Source organism: Strix uralensis, chromosome 5 (assembly GCF_047716275.1).
Source record: "Strix uralensis isolate ZFMK-TIS-50842 chromosome 5, bStrUra1, whole genome shotgun sequence".
NCBI classification, from domain to species: Eukaryota; Metazoa; Chordata; class Aves; order Strigiformes; family Strigidae; genus Strix; species Strix uralensis.
The window spans coordinates 65,658,085-65,677,844 of NC_133976.1; the positions used below are offsets into that span (position 1 = coordinate 65,658,085).

Genomic DNA, 19,760 nt, shown 5'->3' on the forward strand with positions numbered 1-19,760 from the left:
CTCTTTCTGCTTCACTGGTTGAGAGTTTTCCCATCCTTCTTAGACTTCTTTATTCCCAAAAACCCAGTTACAGGATTCTCATTAGCGTTAAGGCAGCAAATAGGTGAACTGCTGATGTTTAGGTAGCTGCCTGGCATACTACAGCAATGCAAACCATGCTACTTTGTATGCCTGCAAGAATTAAGTATAGTGCAACATTATAAAATTCTAAATAAAAGTGAAACCTGAAGCGTTTGACATACACAGCCACACATATCACAGGAAACTATTTTTGCTTGAAGGACTGTTGAAATCCTACATTTAATTAGCTGCCATGCTCCAGTTTTCACAGACTACCCGTAATCCAAAGAAATCTATAATAATAAAAAATACTGGAACTAGGTTCTCAAAAGAGCTGAAAGGGGAATTTATAAACCAGCAGTGACAAACAAGACATAAAACTCACAGCCATGCAAAATCTCTCAGGCTACTGTGTCCAAGCGATCCCACTGAACAGGAAAGGGTAAGAGGAGTTGTACCACTCCTAAAGAATTAGGTAAACTCTGGAGCTCCACCAACCAGGGCCCTTCTCCATAGTGAACAGGCAGCAAGCTGAAGTGTAGTGCATCTGCTCAGACCTTCTACCTTCATCTCATGCTAGATAATCACCATGGGGAACAAACTATTTCATGACAGCAGAGACATCCTTTAACCACTGTCAAGTAGCACTCTTCTGCTCGATGGAGGATCGTCTTGTTTCCCATCCACCTTCTGCCTCTCATCATCTATTGCTTCACCTCCAGCTGTGGGTGGTCTTGAGTAACTCCCCATCTCTTCTACAAACAGCAGTAACCTGAGTTTATTTTACCCAGGCGTCCACGTTGTCAGTTCCAGAAGAGCGAGGCATAATGCTGGTAACAGAAACCTCCTTTAAACAACCTGAGGTAGTCTCTGGATCACAAACTGTGGGTCCACTAGACTTACATCTCCCTGACATCTATAGGAAGGGCAACACAGAGCGATGCAAGCAACCTGGGAGATTTCTGGACTGTGTCAGGGATAATTTTTGATACAGGTATTGATGGGTCAACTTACAGCAGGATCTATTCACCAACAAGGAAGCACTGGTTGGGGATGTGATAATCAACAGAAACCTCGGCCCAGGAAACAGTGCCATTCAAGATCCTGAGGGGAGTGAGGAAGGAAAGTAGCAGATTCTATAATTTATTGGTTGATCTTGAACCCATCAGTTAGGACTGGAAGTAGCTCATAATGATTTATGAGTGCTGTGGAAACTACATGTCAAAAACAAGGGTCCCATAGCAGAGACATGGAGCAGAGGCAGTCCCTGGCCCCAAGAGACAGTCACCCAGGACACTCTCTCTTTCTGACCCCTTCATCCCCAGCTTGCTGGGGCAGCACTGGACTGATTTCATGATGAACCAACAATAGACTCCAGTACAGTTGCTGAGTTTGTGGTTTTTCTTCCTGCTACTGAGTGAACATGAGAAATGTGTCCTGTCAGGCAGATAAATGTTCATCTCTGTGATCAGCGTGAGAAGACTTTCATGTTCACATCCATGTTCACAGAAGTTAACCCAACATTTGCTTTCTAGGAACGCTTTTGAGTGAGGCTTTCATTACATTCAGAGCTCCAAGGCCTGAAATAAGCTGGTGAATATTCACACAGCATCTGAGAGCATCCAGCAACTGGGCAGTGCAACTGCCAACTTTTTAGGTCTCAAACCTGTCTTGAAAACTCACCTTGCATGACAAGTTATAGAGCTATATTTAATCGTGAGAATGTCCTTCAGTTGGTCTATGCTACTCATCTCAAGAAATTCAAGCAGTTAATTATTTAGAAAGAAGAATCATATTTCAGAAATAATAACTGAACAATTTTAAAGAGCAATAATTTAGTTTCCAGAGTAATTAAACTGTTTACTACAGACCGGAAGATGAGCTATTTAGTTTTCAACAACATGATGACATTTTGTTTTCTGGTACAATGTTACAGTCTAAAAATAAACCAGATAAATAAGCAGATTAGTATCAAAAAAGTATACTAACCGAAGAGGAATGTAGTTGGGGTTTTTTTAAGTGATTAAGCAGCAATCTAAGAAAGAGACATATACATTTAAGAACTAACCGCTCTGAGAACACCTGCATTTCCTAAATTAAGCATAATGAAGGTTAAGAAGGGATTAACTATGTATGCACCAAGAATATAAAAAGTTGTTATAATTAACAACAGCAATTTCGAATGAGGTATTAAACTAAGTTACTGAAGGGTATGCCTCATAACTATAAGAATCTGAGACATTGATTTATTCGGGAGATTATACTACATATCCCTATCCATTGCATGACTCTCTCTGCAACATTTGGTGTCAGCCCTTGACAGAGAGAGGAAAATAAACTAAATGGACATGATCTAGTAATCTGTCCTACTAAAGACATTTCTGTGTTCTTATGCACTGTAAAGAAGCCTGTTATCAATTGATTTATGCTGCACACTTCTTACAAATCGGGGGGGTGTGGAGGGAGGGAGGGAGGGAGGGAGGACCTGAGACACAGAATTTCATTGCTTTCCACTCTGCCTCCTGCCCAGTGAGATCAGTCTGGAGAAGGTGCTGACATTTGACAACCAGAAATGTAGAAGCTCCGTGTCTGTCCCCACAAATCCTTCACCTTCCCAGAACTGTTCCACAGTTTGGAAACAAAACTAGCCAAGTGCTGGTGACCAAGGAATTCTGGAATAGCTGAATAGCCTCAGCACAGTGCAGTTTTGAGTCCCTGTTTCTAAATATACATTATCAATTTAATGACAACCATGTGTACAATCCTACTAGAACACCAAGTGAGAAGTCATCTCTGAAGAAATGCTATGGGTGGCATCCAGAGAGAACAAAGAGCGCCTTTGTTTTAAAGTCTCACTCCAGAACCATAGTAGACAACCCCATTTTTAGATACAAGAAGTCAAAGAATTGTCCACTGTAATTCATCAGTCCTAAGCATGAGCTGCCAGTGTCCCAGAGGACAGCCTAAACCTCAGCAAACAAAGTTCACTAGATGACAAGTCTGTGGATTGTCTACTTGGCAATATGCAATCACAGAATGAAAAAAACAGAGCAACAAATGCTGTTTCCTGTCTTATTGCTAACCATATGGGCATTTTCCCTACCACAGCTCTTAAGTAGGACAGGTACCAGAGATAGCTGCAGTGAGTGGGCTGTACTCCACATACTTCATCACTCTACTTCCAATCTCAACACTTTAAGACATCTCTGAAGCAAAATTATTGCCATTCCTCCCATCTCGCGGCATAAAAATGCCCTCTCCTATTACAGTCTCATAGCCTCTCTTATATCTCACATAGGCCATTGAAACTGGACCCTCAATTTACTCAAGTGATCTGCTCCCACCTGATACCTGATCTTCCTAATTGAGATTGTAATTTGACCCATGTTGTTTTAATTAACTGTTACCTCCTTGGGTTATCTTGCCTAACTGAGCTGTTCTTAAATTGTCCACTTCACTGAATGTTTCATTCTTAATTGATTGCCCTTCTGATTTATCCACATATTTGTTCTCAAATTTCCTAACTACAGTCTTTCTTTCTCTGCTATACTGCTTCACATAAATGTTGCTTTACTTTATTCTCTGCTTTTAATATTTCTTCTTCCTTAGCGCCCCTGCTATTACAAACTACTTGCCTCCGTTGTGTTAAACCCTACGAATCTTCCACCTCCCTTCCAACCTCCCAAGGCCTCTCCATCTCACCACCTTATCATCACCCCCTCCCACCCTGCCCTCTAAGCACATATAATTCCCTTCCTTCTGGAGTACCCTACTCCACAATCCATTCCTCTCCTACAACAAGAGGGTTCTGACATGTTTCCCAATAGAAAACTCAGTTTCTAAGCAAGAATAAGAATATATGAAGGAATATGTCCTATCCCTGAGAACAGCCAGCAACCAGAACAAGACTAATGTGGGGAGGGGAGAAGGAATATTGTACGTGGTTTGTTGCAGGCACACTCTTGTCCTTGAGAATATGTGAATTTGTCCGCTCCCAGCTTGATGGATCACTATGGTTTATGGCTTGGTCTGAGCTGGGCTCCAAGCTGGGAAGGCCTGCTAGGAGGAGGCAGGAAGCTGCCTGCCGTTAGTCACAAAGAGGAGGCTGTTCCCCACTGAGCAACGGATGGCACAGCCTGGCCCAGAAAAGCTGAAGAAGCCAGAGAGGCAGGACTCCAGCAGCCAGCAAGCAATTCTGAGAGTACTTGGGAGAAAAGGATGTATTTTAGATAGGCGTGGCAAACAAAGCTTAAGTGAGGGCATTGGCTGACATACCTGTCTTGTCCACCTCACACACTTCTGAATTTGTTGGTTAACTTCAGCAACATTTGAAAAGGGGAGAGGGAAAGTATCAAATACGAACAAGATCCTACAAGTTTTGTGAAAACTTGGGCAGAAGGGAGACCCAAATTCCCAAGCCCCAGGCCAGGAGAGCTGTGCACCCTGCCCAAGCACGGCCAGCTGCTCTGTCAGCACACGCTGCCTCTCACTCCACAGTCATGTCACAAGGGACAAAAGGAGATGGGGGAACTGGGACACAAGCAGAGCCTAATTAGCACTGCTATTTATAGAACAGCTTAATCCTTAAATTGGGAAGAGATGCTGGTGACAACTGAGATGGTTTTGGAGTTGATCCAAAGTTGATCCAAAGGTAATCCACTTCAAAAACACCGGGGCACAAGTTATTCTCAAGCCAGCACAGCCTGCAATGTCACCTGTGACTAAGGTCTCAAGGGACAGCATCCACAGCCACCACCTGGGCTCCAGGCAGGGAGGGATGCAAGGGCCTGAGAAGGGAAACGGACTAAGAAACCCTAAGTGTACCTCTGCCCTGGCACACTTGTAACATTTCTTTCCCTTTCTAATACTGGGAGAGTCTGGATATTATGGCATAAGACAGCAGTGGATCCCTCCAGCAAAGAGCTGCTAAAACAGCAACAGACACCAGTGTTCAGAGGAGGCTCTGGTAAGCAGAGAAGACATTAGGACATCACAGCAATGCTGGCTGTAGAGAATAACTTTGAGTAGAGTCTTCAGGAACTTCTTCAGTTTAAAATAAATGGATGACCAGTACAGGTCTGCTATTGAGACACTCAGTGTCATACAAACTTTGATAAACAAAGAAAGGTTAGTCAGTACTGTCTTGAGAGGAGGCACAGCAGCTTCCTCAGGGGAAGGACAAGCCCAGAGCACCCAAAGTACTTCACATTGTGAATCAACTTTCTTAAGTTTTATGGTCTTTTACAGTATCAATATTTATAAAATGCTGCTAAAAAGAGCAAGCAAAAATCCTAAACAAGCCTTCAAGCAATTAATGCAAGAAATTGGCTAAGTATGAGGATAAAAGTAAAAATTCATTAAATAAATAATTCAACCTACTTAGTCCTTCAACTAGGCATCTTGATAGGAATATTGCCTGAAAGTTGGTTTAAAAATACTTTTAAATCACATTTGTGTGTTCAATGCCTAGTCCAGAGCCTGTGTGTTCTTGGAGATTTTCCTCCCTGCTACATTCAACCCATTTACTTTAGACCCAAAAAGGTGATAATGAAATGACAAAGCCTAGCTATTTATTCATTAAACTTGTTGAAAGCTCACCTGTTCTTAGCAGTTATCAAACTGTTTAAGAAGTACCTGCAGACTGGGGACATTTCCTGAGTGGAAACAACTCAGGACTTTTAAGATTTCTTTTTAACTTCTCTAAGGCAAAATAAGTTATAGATCTTAAACGGAAAAGAGTAAGACTCTCACAGGACTGCACAGCCACACAATATACCACCTGAAACCAAATGATTAAGTCAAACCTGGGAAAGAACTTATTAAACTCTACAGTCCTGAGCAAGCTCATATTCATCTAGGCTGACCCATGATTTCAAGTGAAAGCACACTACACACACACTCCTTGTTATGCTACAGAGAAGACAGCCTGCACCCCACTGGAAACCCCACAAGCCCATTTGCCCCCAAGCCAGCAGAGGTAACTTTGCTTTTCTCCATGACATCGATCTGCTGCTCTGCAGCGGAAGAGAAAGCAGAATTTGTACTAAACTTATAAAACAAACTGACAGTATAACTACTCAGGGCAGCCAATACATTCTTCCACATATTAGGTGGGGAAGAACAACAAAGTCAACCCTCCTAGTACAAGACTTTCACTAGCAATGGCCTGTTTGACAAGTGAAGCACAAAACAGATTTCTTAAAACAACATGAGAGAAAGCACTGTGTTCACTCATCAAAGACCCAAGGCAAAAATAAACATGTTATCACATGCTGGACCCATTACTGAACTACACTAGATAAGTGTTTTCACTTGTTCTGTTGTCTAAACAGAACTATCAAAACACATGATTTCTCTAATGATAGGTTTACTTTCTTATTGTTGTTACCATTTTTGGATCAGCTAGCTCAAGTTCCACACTTGTGTTCCCTTCTGGATATGCTTACACATTTAAAGGCAATGACTGGAGTGGGACAGAAAGATTAATTATCTTATGTGCATTTTTACTGCTTCATCCAACTGGGCATACTAAACCCTAGAGATGTTCAGCATTTGTCCATAAGGCTCAGCAAGTGTGTTTGTGCTAGATGCTTGCTGGGTGCCAAGACAAAATGTTCAATTAATAATATGATCTATAAAGGAATGCCCAGATTGGTTTTGTTTCTCCTATTCCCTTCGCTATTGCAGTTCCCTTATTTTAAAAAATGCATCTAATTATAGGCTGATGTGTAATTCTCACTATAGCACTCCCCAGCATTTAAAAATCATGAGTCAGGCCCCCGGAATTATGATTAAGGCACAGAAATTAGGCATCTGAAAAACAACCACCCACAATGGATTTTTATTTGCCTTTTGGGGCACAAACTGCCATTCATGTTTTCAAGCCCTTCACTTTAGCTATGAGGACTAAAAAATTCCTTCTTCATTTTTATTCCATGAAATCAAGACTATCACACAGTCACTTGATTGCAGGACCTGGCACAACTATTACAAGGATGGGCAACAGCAGACTTGGTAGCATTCCCCAAGTCATATTAACTGCTCCTAACTGCAAGCATACATAGTTCCACCATCTGTTCCTGTTGTTCTGCTCTGGGAGAGGAGAGACTATCACCAAGCCAGGTGAAATTTCACAGGTAGACATACCCAGGACTGCTGAGCCTCACAGCTCTGGAGCTTGAAAACAGTCAGGGTCATGGCCCTTGGCAAAAGGTCTCCTAACACTCCTGAATTAAGACCTCACAGTGATAAATTTTAAACGCCTCTCCATGTAACCAAGGAATAGTTGTGGCTGAAGTATAAACTTTCTGAGAACTTACAGGTGAGCTATCTGGTTCACAGATAACTTCAGCAGTGCAGGACAGACATATGTAGACAGACTTACGTTTCTCATCCCATCAATATTTCTTAATTAATATCATAAAAATTACAGAGATCTAGTAAAAAGCAAATAAAAATTAAATCCAGCACATATTTCTGTCAAAGATATTTTTCAGTCAACCTAGGTTGCAATCAACTGCTCCAGCACGGCCCATGATCTTTTTGTGCACCTCACAGACTCTTCTGCGGTTTTTTTTCCCCCCTCCTTGCTAGAAAGGCATTTTTCCCCTTTTTCCTACCCAAGACACGACGTACTTTCACTGAAGGTTCTCCTTATTTGTTTACCTCCCTTTTAAAACTTTCTTTGTTCTGATTTTTCTGGAAATCTTGTTGCTCTGCAGAAACATCTACATCACACAGAAACATATAGCTTTCCACTGACGCAAGCTCTTTAGCTCTATATTTGCCCATGCAGGCTTATTCAACCATACGCATCAACTCCAGTTCACTCACATACTCCAGAAACTGCTATCCTCCTCGTATCCATCAAACACACATACACATACTAACCTAGACTCCCCACTTGCAGCAAACATTTGGAAAAAAACTTGGAAAGTCTTAACCCACGTCAGGCAGTAGCATGCATCGCAAAGAATCCTACATAACATAATGCAGAAGCATCCTCCGTGCTTCAGAACAGTCCCACCTCGCTGATCTCACTGCACTGCTCTGACCCATTCCTCTGCTTAAAGGTTCTGGGAAGAAACAAGCCAACACTTCCCCAGCTTCACAGCCCTTTGTGTCTGCTCCCTGTTCACTTGTTTTCAGAATTAACAGTTGCATTAGTTGCTCTGTCACTATTTGCCTTCCGAGAGCAACAACCCGAGGGGCGCCAGGAAAGGCAAGGAGCCCTGCATGCAGTTGTGCAAGCATCCTCCACTATTGCCTCATAAATATTGCATTTCCTTTCTATCCTATACTATGGCCATACCCTATATGGATTTATTCTCATGCCTTTTGCATTGCCATTAAGTAGTAAATGGCACGATGCAGGAGACTGCAGAGTCTGAACCTTGCTCAGACAAATAAGAACCTAATGTTGCCTGAGTGGATGGACAGTAAAATCACCCACAAACAAGCCTAAACATTACACTTTCAACTACTTTGGGATCTCTACTGCAGCACTCACTGCTGCAGTCTAGGGGCAGAGCTCACAGATCTTGCAGCTCTCACCTTTCTTGGGGCTTCCAGCTTTCTTACTTCCACCAAGCTTTCACATGACCCGGAGACTGAACACACTAAGTCGATGACTCCTACGGATCAGGTTCACCATGAGAGAACATGAAGACCAACTGAAAAGATGCTTCAAGAAGAAAGAGTAACAAATACTCATGCTCAACTCCCCAACCATCTTATACCTCCTTTCTCTTCTTTGCCTCCTTGCCTTTCTTCAGGTACTGATTTCCTCCAATTACAGACAAGCAGTTCTCACTGTGCTCCAAGTTGCTACTCACCAGACACCATTCCACCCTCCAACTCCTACAACTGCAGCAGAAGTCTTCAGGAGCACCTAAGGATGACATAGAGGTGCTGTCATGGGGCCAGTGTGTCAGGGACCAAAAGATCCCTGTGCTGTGGGGCAACTGAGTCTGAGACACAGGGCAATGCCATAGGGCCCAAAGCACGATGCCACGTGAGGCACCACATGAGGCATTAGGGAACACCACTGCTTGGGGGCTGCCAGCGAATGCAACGTGACGGCACAAAGCTGAGGGCTGCACTGCTCAGTGAGAGATGACAGAGACCAAACACTCAAGAGAGGGCGGGGAAGGGGGGGGGGGGGAGGAAAATGCATGTACCAGGCAGCTGAGCAGGACAACGGCAGCAAACAGCACACAAGCTCTACGATGGCTATGTTTTTTCTCCCCAGATGGGTCTTTGATAGAAAACAAATGGAAAGACAGGCAACAAAGAAGAGCAGCTAAAGGAGAAGGATAATGGTTAAAGCAAGCAGTCACTCAGCCCAAAGAATAAAAAGTGTGGCCAAAAGTAGAGAATCTGAATTTCATCAGTACCTGAAGATTCATTCTTCGGCTTCTTTATTAACCTTAGGCTCCGGTTAATCCTTTACTGTGTTTTTCCCCACAAAAGCATGTGTCTGATTCCACATGCACGCTTTTAAATATTGAGCCAGGCAGAGCATACAACTTACTACAAATGGTAACATACCATCATTTAAATACTGGTGAGGACTTGTCACAAATGTAAGAGCATGAAATGTAATGAAAATATTTACCCATCGGTAACTGAAAGCTTATCCACATTTAGAAAAAAGATGACCATGGAAGCATTGCTAACATTGCAACTCATTAGGGAAAACGAAGTAAAACTGTAAATTACTATCCAGGAACAGGGATTCATTTCTGAAGTGAACACTATATATGGAATAAAAGATTAATGCTTCAGTGGATGCCACAGAAACAAGACAAAAATTTACACAAAAGCATTAAGCACTTTACAAGTAGTAAGCTGGTACCTCCAGGTACCAGTAGCAAGAAGGACCAGTACCCACCAAATCCTCAGCGCAAGTAGCTGGATCATTCTTCCAGTAAACATTCAGGTGGCCCATCACTAACAAATACCCCAGGTATTTATTTGCATTAAAATTGTACTAACAGAGGGAAAACCCACTCCATTAATCAAAATTCCTAATCTGCATAGCTGAGATAAATCTCACTATACACATTTTTAGACTGAAAATCCTTCAGAGCACAAAATGTTTCTCTCCAATCTTATGGCACCATATAAATGATAATTTCTGTACAGACGTAATTATTCACAGGACTCCCTACTGACTTAAGTGGTGACCTAGACCTGAAGTTCAGTTACAAGAGATAACCATGTCATGGAGACACATTTACTTAACTTCCTTTATAACTCTATTGCTTTCACTCTATAAAAGTACCTGGGGAACCAGAATTGAGTCCCTCCTGACAGTCAAAATTAAAGAGATTCAAACATAGCTGAGTAACTTGAGAGCCTTCATCCCATTTGCAATTAAGCCAAAGCTTTATCGACTTCCACTGAGAGAGGCAGGCATCGGTGAGCCTTGGATTCAGCATCACGCCCTCATTGCACATTTGAGTGCTTTCTGGGCTGGTTCTCAACTCTTGTGTCACTTCTGAGTACTACCTATAGTAGTAGATACTTCATCGCCCTGCGCTGGGACATACCATCCTGCGCGACCAACAGCGCGAGTGGAACACCATACACTGTAGACACTCCAAACACTGCGGCAGACAAAACAGCATTACCAGAGCTGACATTTGGCCAAAACAGAGTACACAGGAAAACATTAGAATCTCTTCAGTGGGAGGGTGTGTTTTGTTTGCTTCTCTTTCATCTTTGACAGGAAATACAAAGCCGTTACTCCTCTATTACAGCCATGGCCACTCCAGGCATTCCAGAAATAGGCAGAACAAGTTTTCCCACAGGAAAGCAAGCAAAATAGCTGATCTGTTTTCCTAGGGCTCCTTAAAATATATGAGACCTTATATGAGAGTATAGCAGCTTTTAAATTAAAGCTGGCTGCACATCCTCAGAGCAGAGGAGACCTGATAAGTAGAGACTTTATGTTGCTACTACATTAAGGCAAAGTCTGCAGTCTACCTGGAAAGCCTGATGGCCAACAACTGGCACGTCAAGGATGGAAAAAACAACAGATGCCCTGAGCATCACTGGGAGCTGCAGGACTCTGAAGAAGGTGACTGGCAACTCAGTAGGGGAGGGAGATAAAGGAGTCAATAATTTCACACAAGTTCTTTACATCACTGCTATGAATGCTGATTGGAGAATTATAAACGGAGCCAGCCAAAGAGTCTGGGGCTCCCCTGAAAGTTGAGGAGGACATCAAGCAGCTTAAGAATTGGAATAGACTGAAGAAGTGGAGGAAAAAAAAATCCACAAAGAAAAAACATATATATAAACAAAATGGCTGTTCAGGAAATGAAATGATGCTCACAGCAAACATGGAAGACAGAAAAGCTAACCATTTCTATTCAGCTGATCCAAGCAGCTTTAAAAGCCTCACTGTAGCAACATCTCCACTTGAAAAGAGAATCTCTAAACCAAGAACTTCAGGAGGGCATTTTCCAGACAGATGGAATAGGAGAAGTCGAAATAATTCAATCTGTTGATTTAATACAACAATAAAAAAACCCCACCACTCTGCTGGACAAGAAATATTTTATAACAATTTAATTTCACAGCCTTCACCCTTTTACTGAATAGAGCAGTGTGAAAGTGACCTCCAGAATCCTGGTTAAAGCCAAGATGTTGTTCTCCACAGTCTAATTCACCTTGTTAAAAAATTTCAAATACCGCCAAGGTCAAGGCAACAGGCACAGTTTCTTCATGAAGCTCAGAGCTTCTCTAATAATTACTTTACAGACAAAGACTTTGCTAGCGTTAAGCAACTTAACAGTCACATGACCCACCCCACCCTCTGTTTATCTAATCAGTTTAGATTCCAAGACCTGGAAGAAGAATTGTCTCTGGTCTTCTGCATGTAAAAATTGTGACACAACAAAAATCTGAATCTCCACTGAGGTTTGCAAATACTGCATAATATGGATTAATGTGCTTCAGTATGAATTTAACTGCATGCAGTCATGTTAAAATTATTTAACATTAAGAGCAATTTTCTTGCATTTTGGGAACTACATGCAGCATATAGAAAAAGATTTATATATATATATAAGGATTTAACATTATTTTTTGGTGCTTAGAAAACTGAAACAACCAAAGACTGCAGTCCAAACAGCCTCCTCAGTTCAGTGAGGTTCATCCTCACTGTGGGGGGATAAATTCTAAAGGGGGAAAGACAATTCATTTTATATGCATTTACCTAGGAGGAACTAGCCTCAAAAATAGGTCTTTTTATATATGCCAATGAACACACATCAAATGGGAGCAACATTCTTGGCTGCTCTTAAGATGAAAATTACAAGTAGAGGAATCAATCACTGGTTACTATACTGTATGGATGATTCAGTGCCCATTCCATCCACTATAAGGCAGAAAATGGGAAAGCACAGTTGTGAAAATCCCACAGTGTCTGTGTATGTACATACCAGACTTCTGGGGCCCTAATCAGGTAACCTAAATTCCAGTAAATTCTCTCCTCCTCCTGTTCCCAGGTGCCTGTCTCTGGGCCTTTAGATGCTCCCAGCTAACAGGAAAAGAGCCTCAGAGAGTCGGCTACACCCCCCCATAAATGATGGCAGCACTGGCTGCTTTTTACAAATTCAAAGTAAAGCAGCAATCCAAAACTTTGCAAGAGCAGATACTAGAAATAGGGATCTTGACTGTTTTGTGAGGAAGGCTGAACCAAAATCTGTAAGAAAATGCTACTTAGGGGCAAGGAAGGAGGATAACATGAGCTGGAACTCAGGAATTTAGGTCAATTCCTATCTTGCCACCACAGCCCTCATCTGCAAAGATGCCATGAGCTCACTCAGGTAACTAATTCTCATTGTTTTCATGTAATTTAGGTATTCAAAGAGACCTAACGACCTTAAAGGTATGGAACAAGATCTCTCTACAGCTAGCTTTCTTCATCACAGCCTCCAAACAAGAAAATGGAATAAGAACATTTCTTTCTTCTCACCTTTAACCTGCTCTTCAAATTGTACCTGTTCACCAAAACAACTTCTCATCTCAGCTGGAGACACCAAGAAACTACAAATACCCAATTATCACCAATGCAGCAAAACAACTGAACAAAGTCATTCAAATTGTTAACAACTGAACTAAAAACACAGCCAGGCAGTAGTGACACCTACTCAGGAGAGCAAAATGAGCTGGATTTGACCACTGCCAATGCACAACATTTGAGCATATCCAATGGTTTCAGGGAAGGGCTTCATGGGCCACAGAGGTAGAACTAATCCAACCCAGCATCTCCCAGCTCTAATCCTAAATACACTCTTCACACATCTCAGTGAAAGAAGCCGGAATAACTCATCTGTTAAAGCTGTTGAAGCAGGGCAAAACTCTTCTCTCATCAATCTAAGCAATATGAAGTTTCATCTCAGATTTCCCTTGAAATACCTCTGTAAGAATTGCAACACATGTAATTTGCAATGCTCACATCAAAAGAGAAGGAACAAAAGCCATCTGAACTAAAGAAACTCTAGCTGACTTGGAAACAGCATTTGTCTTACCCAGATAGGGAAGTGACCTGGAATTCCAGTTCCGCCTTAATACAATCTAAAATGAAAAACAATTTGCACAAGGGGATGTTCTTCAGTGCCTGTTGTGACTGCACACTAGGTACTGACATTAACAGCTGTCAGAGAGCAGCTGTCAGAGAAGGTTACAGTGGGAAGATCCCCTCTGGCATGGCATGTAGTGGCGACAGGGCATTATTTTTGCAAGACACACAAAAGCTAACAGTAGAAGAGGCTTCACACAGTCTGTCCACATCCACACTGCAAGCACCAGAGTCCACCACATCTGGATATTCTGTCCAATTCAGCCACTGACCCTGTTGTGCGATTTCAGGCCAGTTAGCTTCTCCTCTCTGCTCCTGAAAAATGGGCAAGAGGCCAAACCTGATGAAAAAGGAGTGGAGAAGCCACCTGCCAAGATAAGCGTGGCCTGTGTGGCTCTAGGGACAGAGGGGACAACACTGGGGAGCTGAGCCAAGTTGTAGCAGATGCTTTGGACCAGAAGCAGGTCACAAACAGTGAGTTCACGGAAGACATCTGCCACCAGCTCAACCAAGCCACCCTCAGAATAAACCCAGGGTAACTTCTCAGCATCACACAAAACCGCTGCAGCAGAAACAAGAACACAATCTGAATCTCATGGGTAGCCTTTCTGTTGCCTTGCAGACAAGATTGTCCCATCTCCTCCTAAAGAAACTCTAACTCTAAGTCACTAATGGCCATCCAACCCTTCTGGTTGGAGTCCTGACACTCAAAAGCCCACTGACCCTCCCCCCAGCGAACTCACTCCCCAGAGGAGATCCACCCCGGACAAAAAATGAAGCAGAAGTGTCAGACAAACATACAGCACTCTGGATTTGTGGTTATATGGAGCTCGTAAGGCAGATGAAAAGATCCAGCTCTTCCTTTAATCAACTCCAATCTTTTTAAGTAAAATAATCCTAAAGGTATTATTGTATGTCATTTACCTCACTAACAACAAACAGCAATTAACATTTTTGCCTAAATAATTTAAGAAGCACTAGACACTTAAAAAAAACCCTAACCAATCTGTAAAAACAATTAGGGTGCAATAACATTAACCACCTCAGAGGATGACAAGCCATTATACTGTAGGTAAAATAGGCACATTAGCCATTAGTGACTCTAATGACAGTCTCATTCCTATTCTGACCACTTTGTAGTTCAAGATCAAGCAGTTTACCGTCTGACTGACAGACTATGATTCAGTTTTTGCCAGAGACAAGATGTTTCCACAGCAGAGAGGTTGACTACCCTCAACCGCTAGTATCTTGAAATTTAAAGGATACAAATAGCGATAGCTTGCTAGCGGGCTTTGCTTAGCTCCGAATGCCCAGAATTTGAAGACTTTAGAGGAAGCTACGTTCAACTGAGGAAAGGATTTGGACCAAGAGTTCTTTTAATAACTCCAATTGTATCTTCAGGCTTTTCAGGATCTGTCCTTCCATCTAAGAACCCAGGCAGCTCTTGCACAGACACCCACTGCACTGCTGGCAGCAGGACTCAGTGCACCCATCATGCCAGGATTACTCACGGAAGCCATGTATGCAGAGTCAAGGCTGAGAGCATGCTTTAAACACAGACTCACGCTGGAGTCAAACGCTTAATCCTGCTCATTTTGTGATGCCCACAAAAAATGTCCTTACAGCTGCAGTAAGGCAACACATACCTCAAAAGCAGCAATCCATGGCTAGCTACACAGGTATTTATATTTGAAAACCAATCCTGCAAATCCCTATCCAAACACAAAACCCTCATGTAAAACATCCCACAAGCACCAGGACAGCCTGGGTTCTTGCATAAACAAGAGTTTACATGGGTCAGATCTTTACACGAGGTTTCTGGCTGTACAGAGAGGAGAAGGGAGCAGTGGAGACTTGAAGAGGTACTGGCACTCAGCTTCCAGGGTTCAACCCAAATTACCCCAGATGTTGACCTTGCTAAGTTACTTGGTGAAGTTGTCTTTCATCCAGATACAGAAGGCAAAGGGAGAATAGCACTTCTGAGGTTTGAAAAGTATGTTTTCATCAGGTTAACTCAGGGACAATAATCTACTTCAACAATAGGAGTCCAGTGAGTTTATAGGAGAAGGGTACAAAAACCTGCCTAATCAAACACCTGAACAGTACCACAAATGCAACCATATTATACAAAGCAGTAATGTGAAAGTTTGCACTTTTTCATATAGATTTTTAGCACAGATAAATTCAAATTTATTCTTCAAAAGTGAGTTTGGTAACCAGAACATGGCAGGAGGCCTAGGAATAATAGCAATTAATGTCATTCTTAAATAATATTAATAATATATTAAAACCCACTTAATATTAGGCTATTATGGAAAGCCATATTAATTCAAAGTCCACATGCAGGATTTCTGTGAAGCTCTATACCTCCTTCCCAATTAAAACAGACTCGCATTTATAGGCAGTTTCCAATAGAAACTGAAACTTGGAGATTTTACAGTGCTCTTACATAGAGACAGCAGGACCTTAGCAAAGAGCAGGACATTGTTTCTCTGTTAATCACCTCAACAATATATAGAAGCTTACCTGACACAGACTTCAAATTCATAACCTTCTAGCAATATTAAGTGAAGCAAATTTATGCAGCAAAAAGAGTTGTACATCACAATTATTTGAACATTATGGTATACTCAATATCTCCAGCGTACATTTCCTCTTAAAAACTCTGTTTCTCGAAGCAGATTGATTTAAAGCTCATTGTATTTAGCACTGCACCAACTCATCACAGACAAGAAACAACAGCTCCTTTTATTGCTAGAGACTCTCTTCAGTAGCATCTCTGAGATAATCACTACGCTTACAAAGTGGAAAGACATATGGGTAAGTGGAACAGTTGACAAGCCACGCAGAGTTTTTGTTTCTAAGCCACATGGCAGAAATGGTCTAAACACTGTTTTTTAAACTGAAGCTGCAGCAGCATTATCAATCTTCAAACAGCATTTGGTTTACAAACTGAAAAAATAATACATCAAACTCTTTCCTACATCACCTATCAGGGTAATATTTTACAAATCTGGATTCATCTACACCCAAAAATGGGAATCTGTGGCACAACAGGATTAATTAGTATCCAAGAAGATCAACATAGTTTCTAGTGTTAGTGGTTTAGGCAAAGGATCCTACATCTGTACCTTATTGCTAGCTAGCTCTGTATTAAAGGGAGGACCTCTTCCAGGCCTACCCAATGAGATGATATTAACCCATGCCTGCTTATCACCTCTCATTGCTTTTATTTCCTGCAAGCTTCAGGGGCTAAGAGAAGAACGTGCTTTTGAAGAACTGTAAAGTTTCTGTTATCCCAGCAGACAAGATATTAAGTGGTCACATGCCAGCTCCAGTTCATGACAAATGCTAGTTGAGTTGCATTCAAAAAATAGTGAGGAACATCAAATGAAGCGATACAAAGTCCCTTGGAGGACCTTCGGATCTGATTCATTCTACCATTTACTAAAGAGGGCCTTTTTGCAGGCAGTTTGATTACCACTTACTCTGATGTTTCTTTTGCGACTTAGAGGATAGGGAAAAAAAACGAGCTTCCCTCCAGGAAAGGGAGGTGAATCGGCCTCTCTTCCATTTGTCTGTATTTTGCCCAGACCTGTGAGAAATTTTTGAGGGGACACAAATCTCCACTGCACACACTTTTAAGCCAGGGTGATTCAAAAAAATCCTCCCCGCTGCAGGGACCTGGTTCTCCACCGCTATCAGATGTGGCACCCTGCAACATTCCTCCTCTCCTGTGCGGCTGGGGAAGGTGAAAAGGGGTCCAAGGATTATCGCCATTTCCCAGCCGCGTCAAAAGAAGAGAAGCGAAAAGGTGCCTTTTCACGTGGCTTCTATAATAAACTGCAGAGCGTCAAGGACCAGCGCGGAGCTTCGTAAGTGCTCCTCGGAGCGAGGAAGCTGACACGAACGAACATCCACGCAAACCTGCCCTCACGCGTCCCAGGGAGCGCGGCTTTCTCGGGCAGCGGGCAGGCAGCCGGGCGGGCAGCCAGGCAGCGAAGCGGGGCTGCGAGCCTCTCGCTTTGTCAGCAGGCAGAGGGGCTGCCGCTGCGGCCGTTCTCCAGGAAGCCAGCAGCATCCTATTCTGCAGGCAGCACTGCAAGCCTCAGAAACGTCAGCCCCCCTAGGAAAGGCGCCGAACATGGGCTTGTTTCCATGCGAGGAGAAATAAGCCTCCACCCCCCCTCTCCCCGCGCCGAGCCCCTTCTCCTCCCCGCAGCAAACAGAGCCACCCAAAAAGTTTTGCTGGGCAGGAGGGGCCCTGCCTGCCCCTCGCCCGCTGGGAGAAAAACAAAGAGTCGGGTAGGAAAAAATGAAGTTGGGGCTTGGCGGGGTGGGAAGGGCGCCCGGCTGGGCTCCCGCGGCTTGGTGCGGCCGCACGCCCGCCCGCCTGCCCGCCCTTGGGCCGCGCACGGCGCTACCTGAACAGGGCGACCGCAGTGTGGTTCCTCCTCCACGCCTTGCCCTGCTGCAGCAGCACCCCCTGCACGATCTCCTTCTCGTCGGGCAGCCGGTAGACGGGGAAGACGTAGAGCCAGCAGAGGACGAAGACGCCCAGGGCGCTGGCCCCCACGGGCAGGCGGGTGCGCGGCCACTTCCACGCCAGCCCCGCCATCCTCATCCTCCTCCTCCTCCCCCCGCAGCGCCGCCGCGGCGCCGGGCCGCGCTCCGGCATCAAGCCCACGCCATGCGGCGCCCGCGGGCGGGGGGCCCCCGCCTCAGCCCCGCCGCCGCCCGCGCCCCACGCCCGCCGGCCCGCCGGCCGCCATCGCCGCCCCGCCGGGGAGACGGGGCCCGCCGGCGTCGGGGCTCCTGCCGGGGCTGCTGCCGCTGCGCCGCGGCGGGCTCCTCTCTCGGCGGTGGCGGATGCCGCCCTTCTTCACAGTCATTTGGTCCCTCGCTTTCCCCGCCAGACGATGCTCCGCCGCTCCCCGCCCTCCCTCCCTCCCTCTCTCCGCCTCCCGCCGAGCCCCCGCGCTCGCTCTCCCTCGCTCGCAGCCGCGCTGCGGACGGCCCCGGGAAATTTCCACCCCGCCCCGGCCGCGGGGTGCCCCGGCCCCCGCCGCCCACCCGCCCGCCCGCCCCCAGCCGCCGCAGGAGGGAGGGGAACGGCGGCCCCGCGCCCCGGCCTTCTCCCGCTTGACCCGCGGGCACCGGAGCGGAGGGAGGGAGGTAGGTACGTCGGTCCCGCTCGGGGCTCGCCACCGCCACCCACCCACCTATCCACCCTCCCTCCCGGCGAGCCGCGCCGCCCCGCTTGCAGCCCCGGCGGCGGCCGCGCCGCTCTCCAGCGCGCCCTGGCGGGCACCGTCCTCCCGTCCGGCACCCCGGCCCCGGCCCCGGCCCCGGCCCCCTCCTTCCCTCCCCGCACTCCGCACCGTCCCCGCTTCGCGTGTCCCGGCGGGGCGAGCCGGAGCGCTTCGCGCCTGACGGATCCCTCGCGGCCAGCCCCGGCTTCCAGTCAGGAGCCCGGGAGTCACCATGCCCACCCCCTCAAAGTACATCCTAGAAAGATTTTTTTTTTTTTTTTTCTATTTAGCAAATATGGAGTGTGTGTGTTTGTGTCCGCGTACTGCAAACCTAAAAGAAGAGCGTGCCGCAGGCAGCAGCGCTGTTCCCAGAACAGCAGCGCTGGGTCAGCACATACACACTGGTGTGGTTGGGCCTTTGAAGAAAGCACCCTGGGGTTGTACCCTCGGGTGGGCCGCGGGGCAGCCCGGCTGGGGCTGGGGCTGGTGTGCCCAGGGCAGAGAGGCCGCCCGCAAGCCAGAAGCGGCAGCGTGAGCCTCGCTGGCCTGTGACAGCGCTCCGCTCGGGCTCCCCACCGGCGGCAGCACAGCGCCTGCCCCACAGGCTGCGGGGCATGGACATGGCCCTCAGCCCTCCCCAATCAGCAGGGAGAGGGCGATAATTTCATGCCAACAGAACGACTCCGGCAGTAGAAAGCACCTCTCTGCGGTAATCAGGGAGGCTGAAACATGGGGGACGTGTTCAACTTTTCTCAGTGAGGATTCTGGAGGCAGTCCCCAATTTCAGAGCCCAGCCTCTAGTCCCTGGCTCTTGCATAAAAGGCAAATTCAGCCTGGGCTGGCACCATCAGTTT

The 19,760-nt window shown here is 45.3% G+C and overlaps 1 protein-coding gene across 3 annotated transcripts in view; it reads right to left on the bottom strand.

Moving 5' to 3' along the window:
• The window catches only part of ST8SIA1 (ST8 alpha-N-acetyl-neuraminide alpha-2,8-sialyltransferase 1), a 146,865-nt gene extending 128,491 nt beyond the window's left edge, over nt 1-18,374 (bottom strand). For all 3 annotated transcript variants that reach the window (XR_012629282.1, XM_074871402.1, XM_074871401.1), the window contains exon 1: nt 18,079-18,374. Coding sequence is in view for 2 of the 3 variants with exons in the window: in XM_074871402.1 (XP_074727503.1) it covers nt 18,079-18,332 (254 nt within the window). In the remaining variant the exon portion in view is untranslated. The remainder of the gene's footprint in view (nt 1-18,078) is intronic.
• Nucleotides 18,375-19,760: the final 1,386 nt, after the last annotated feature.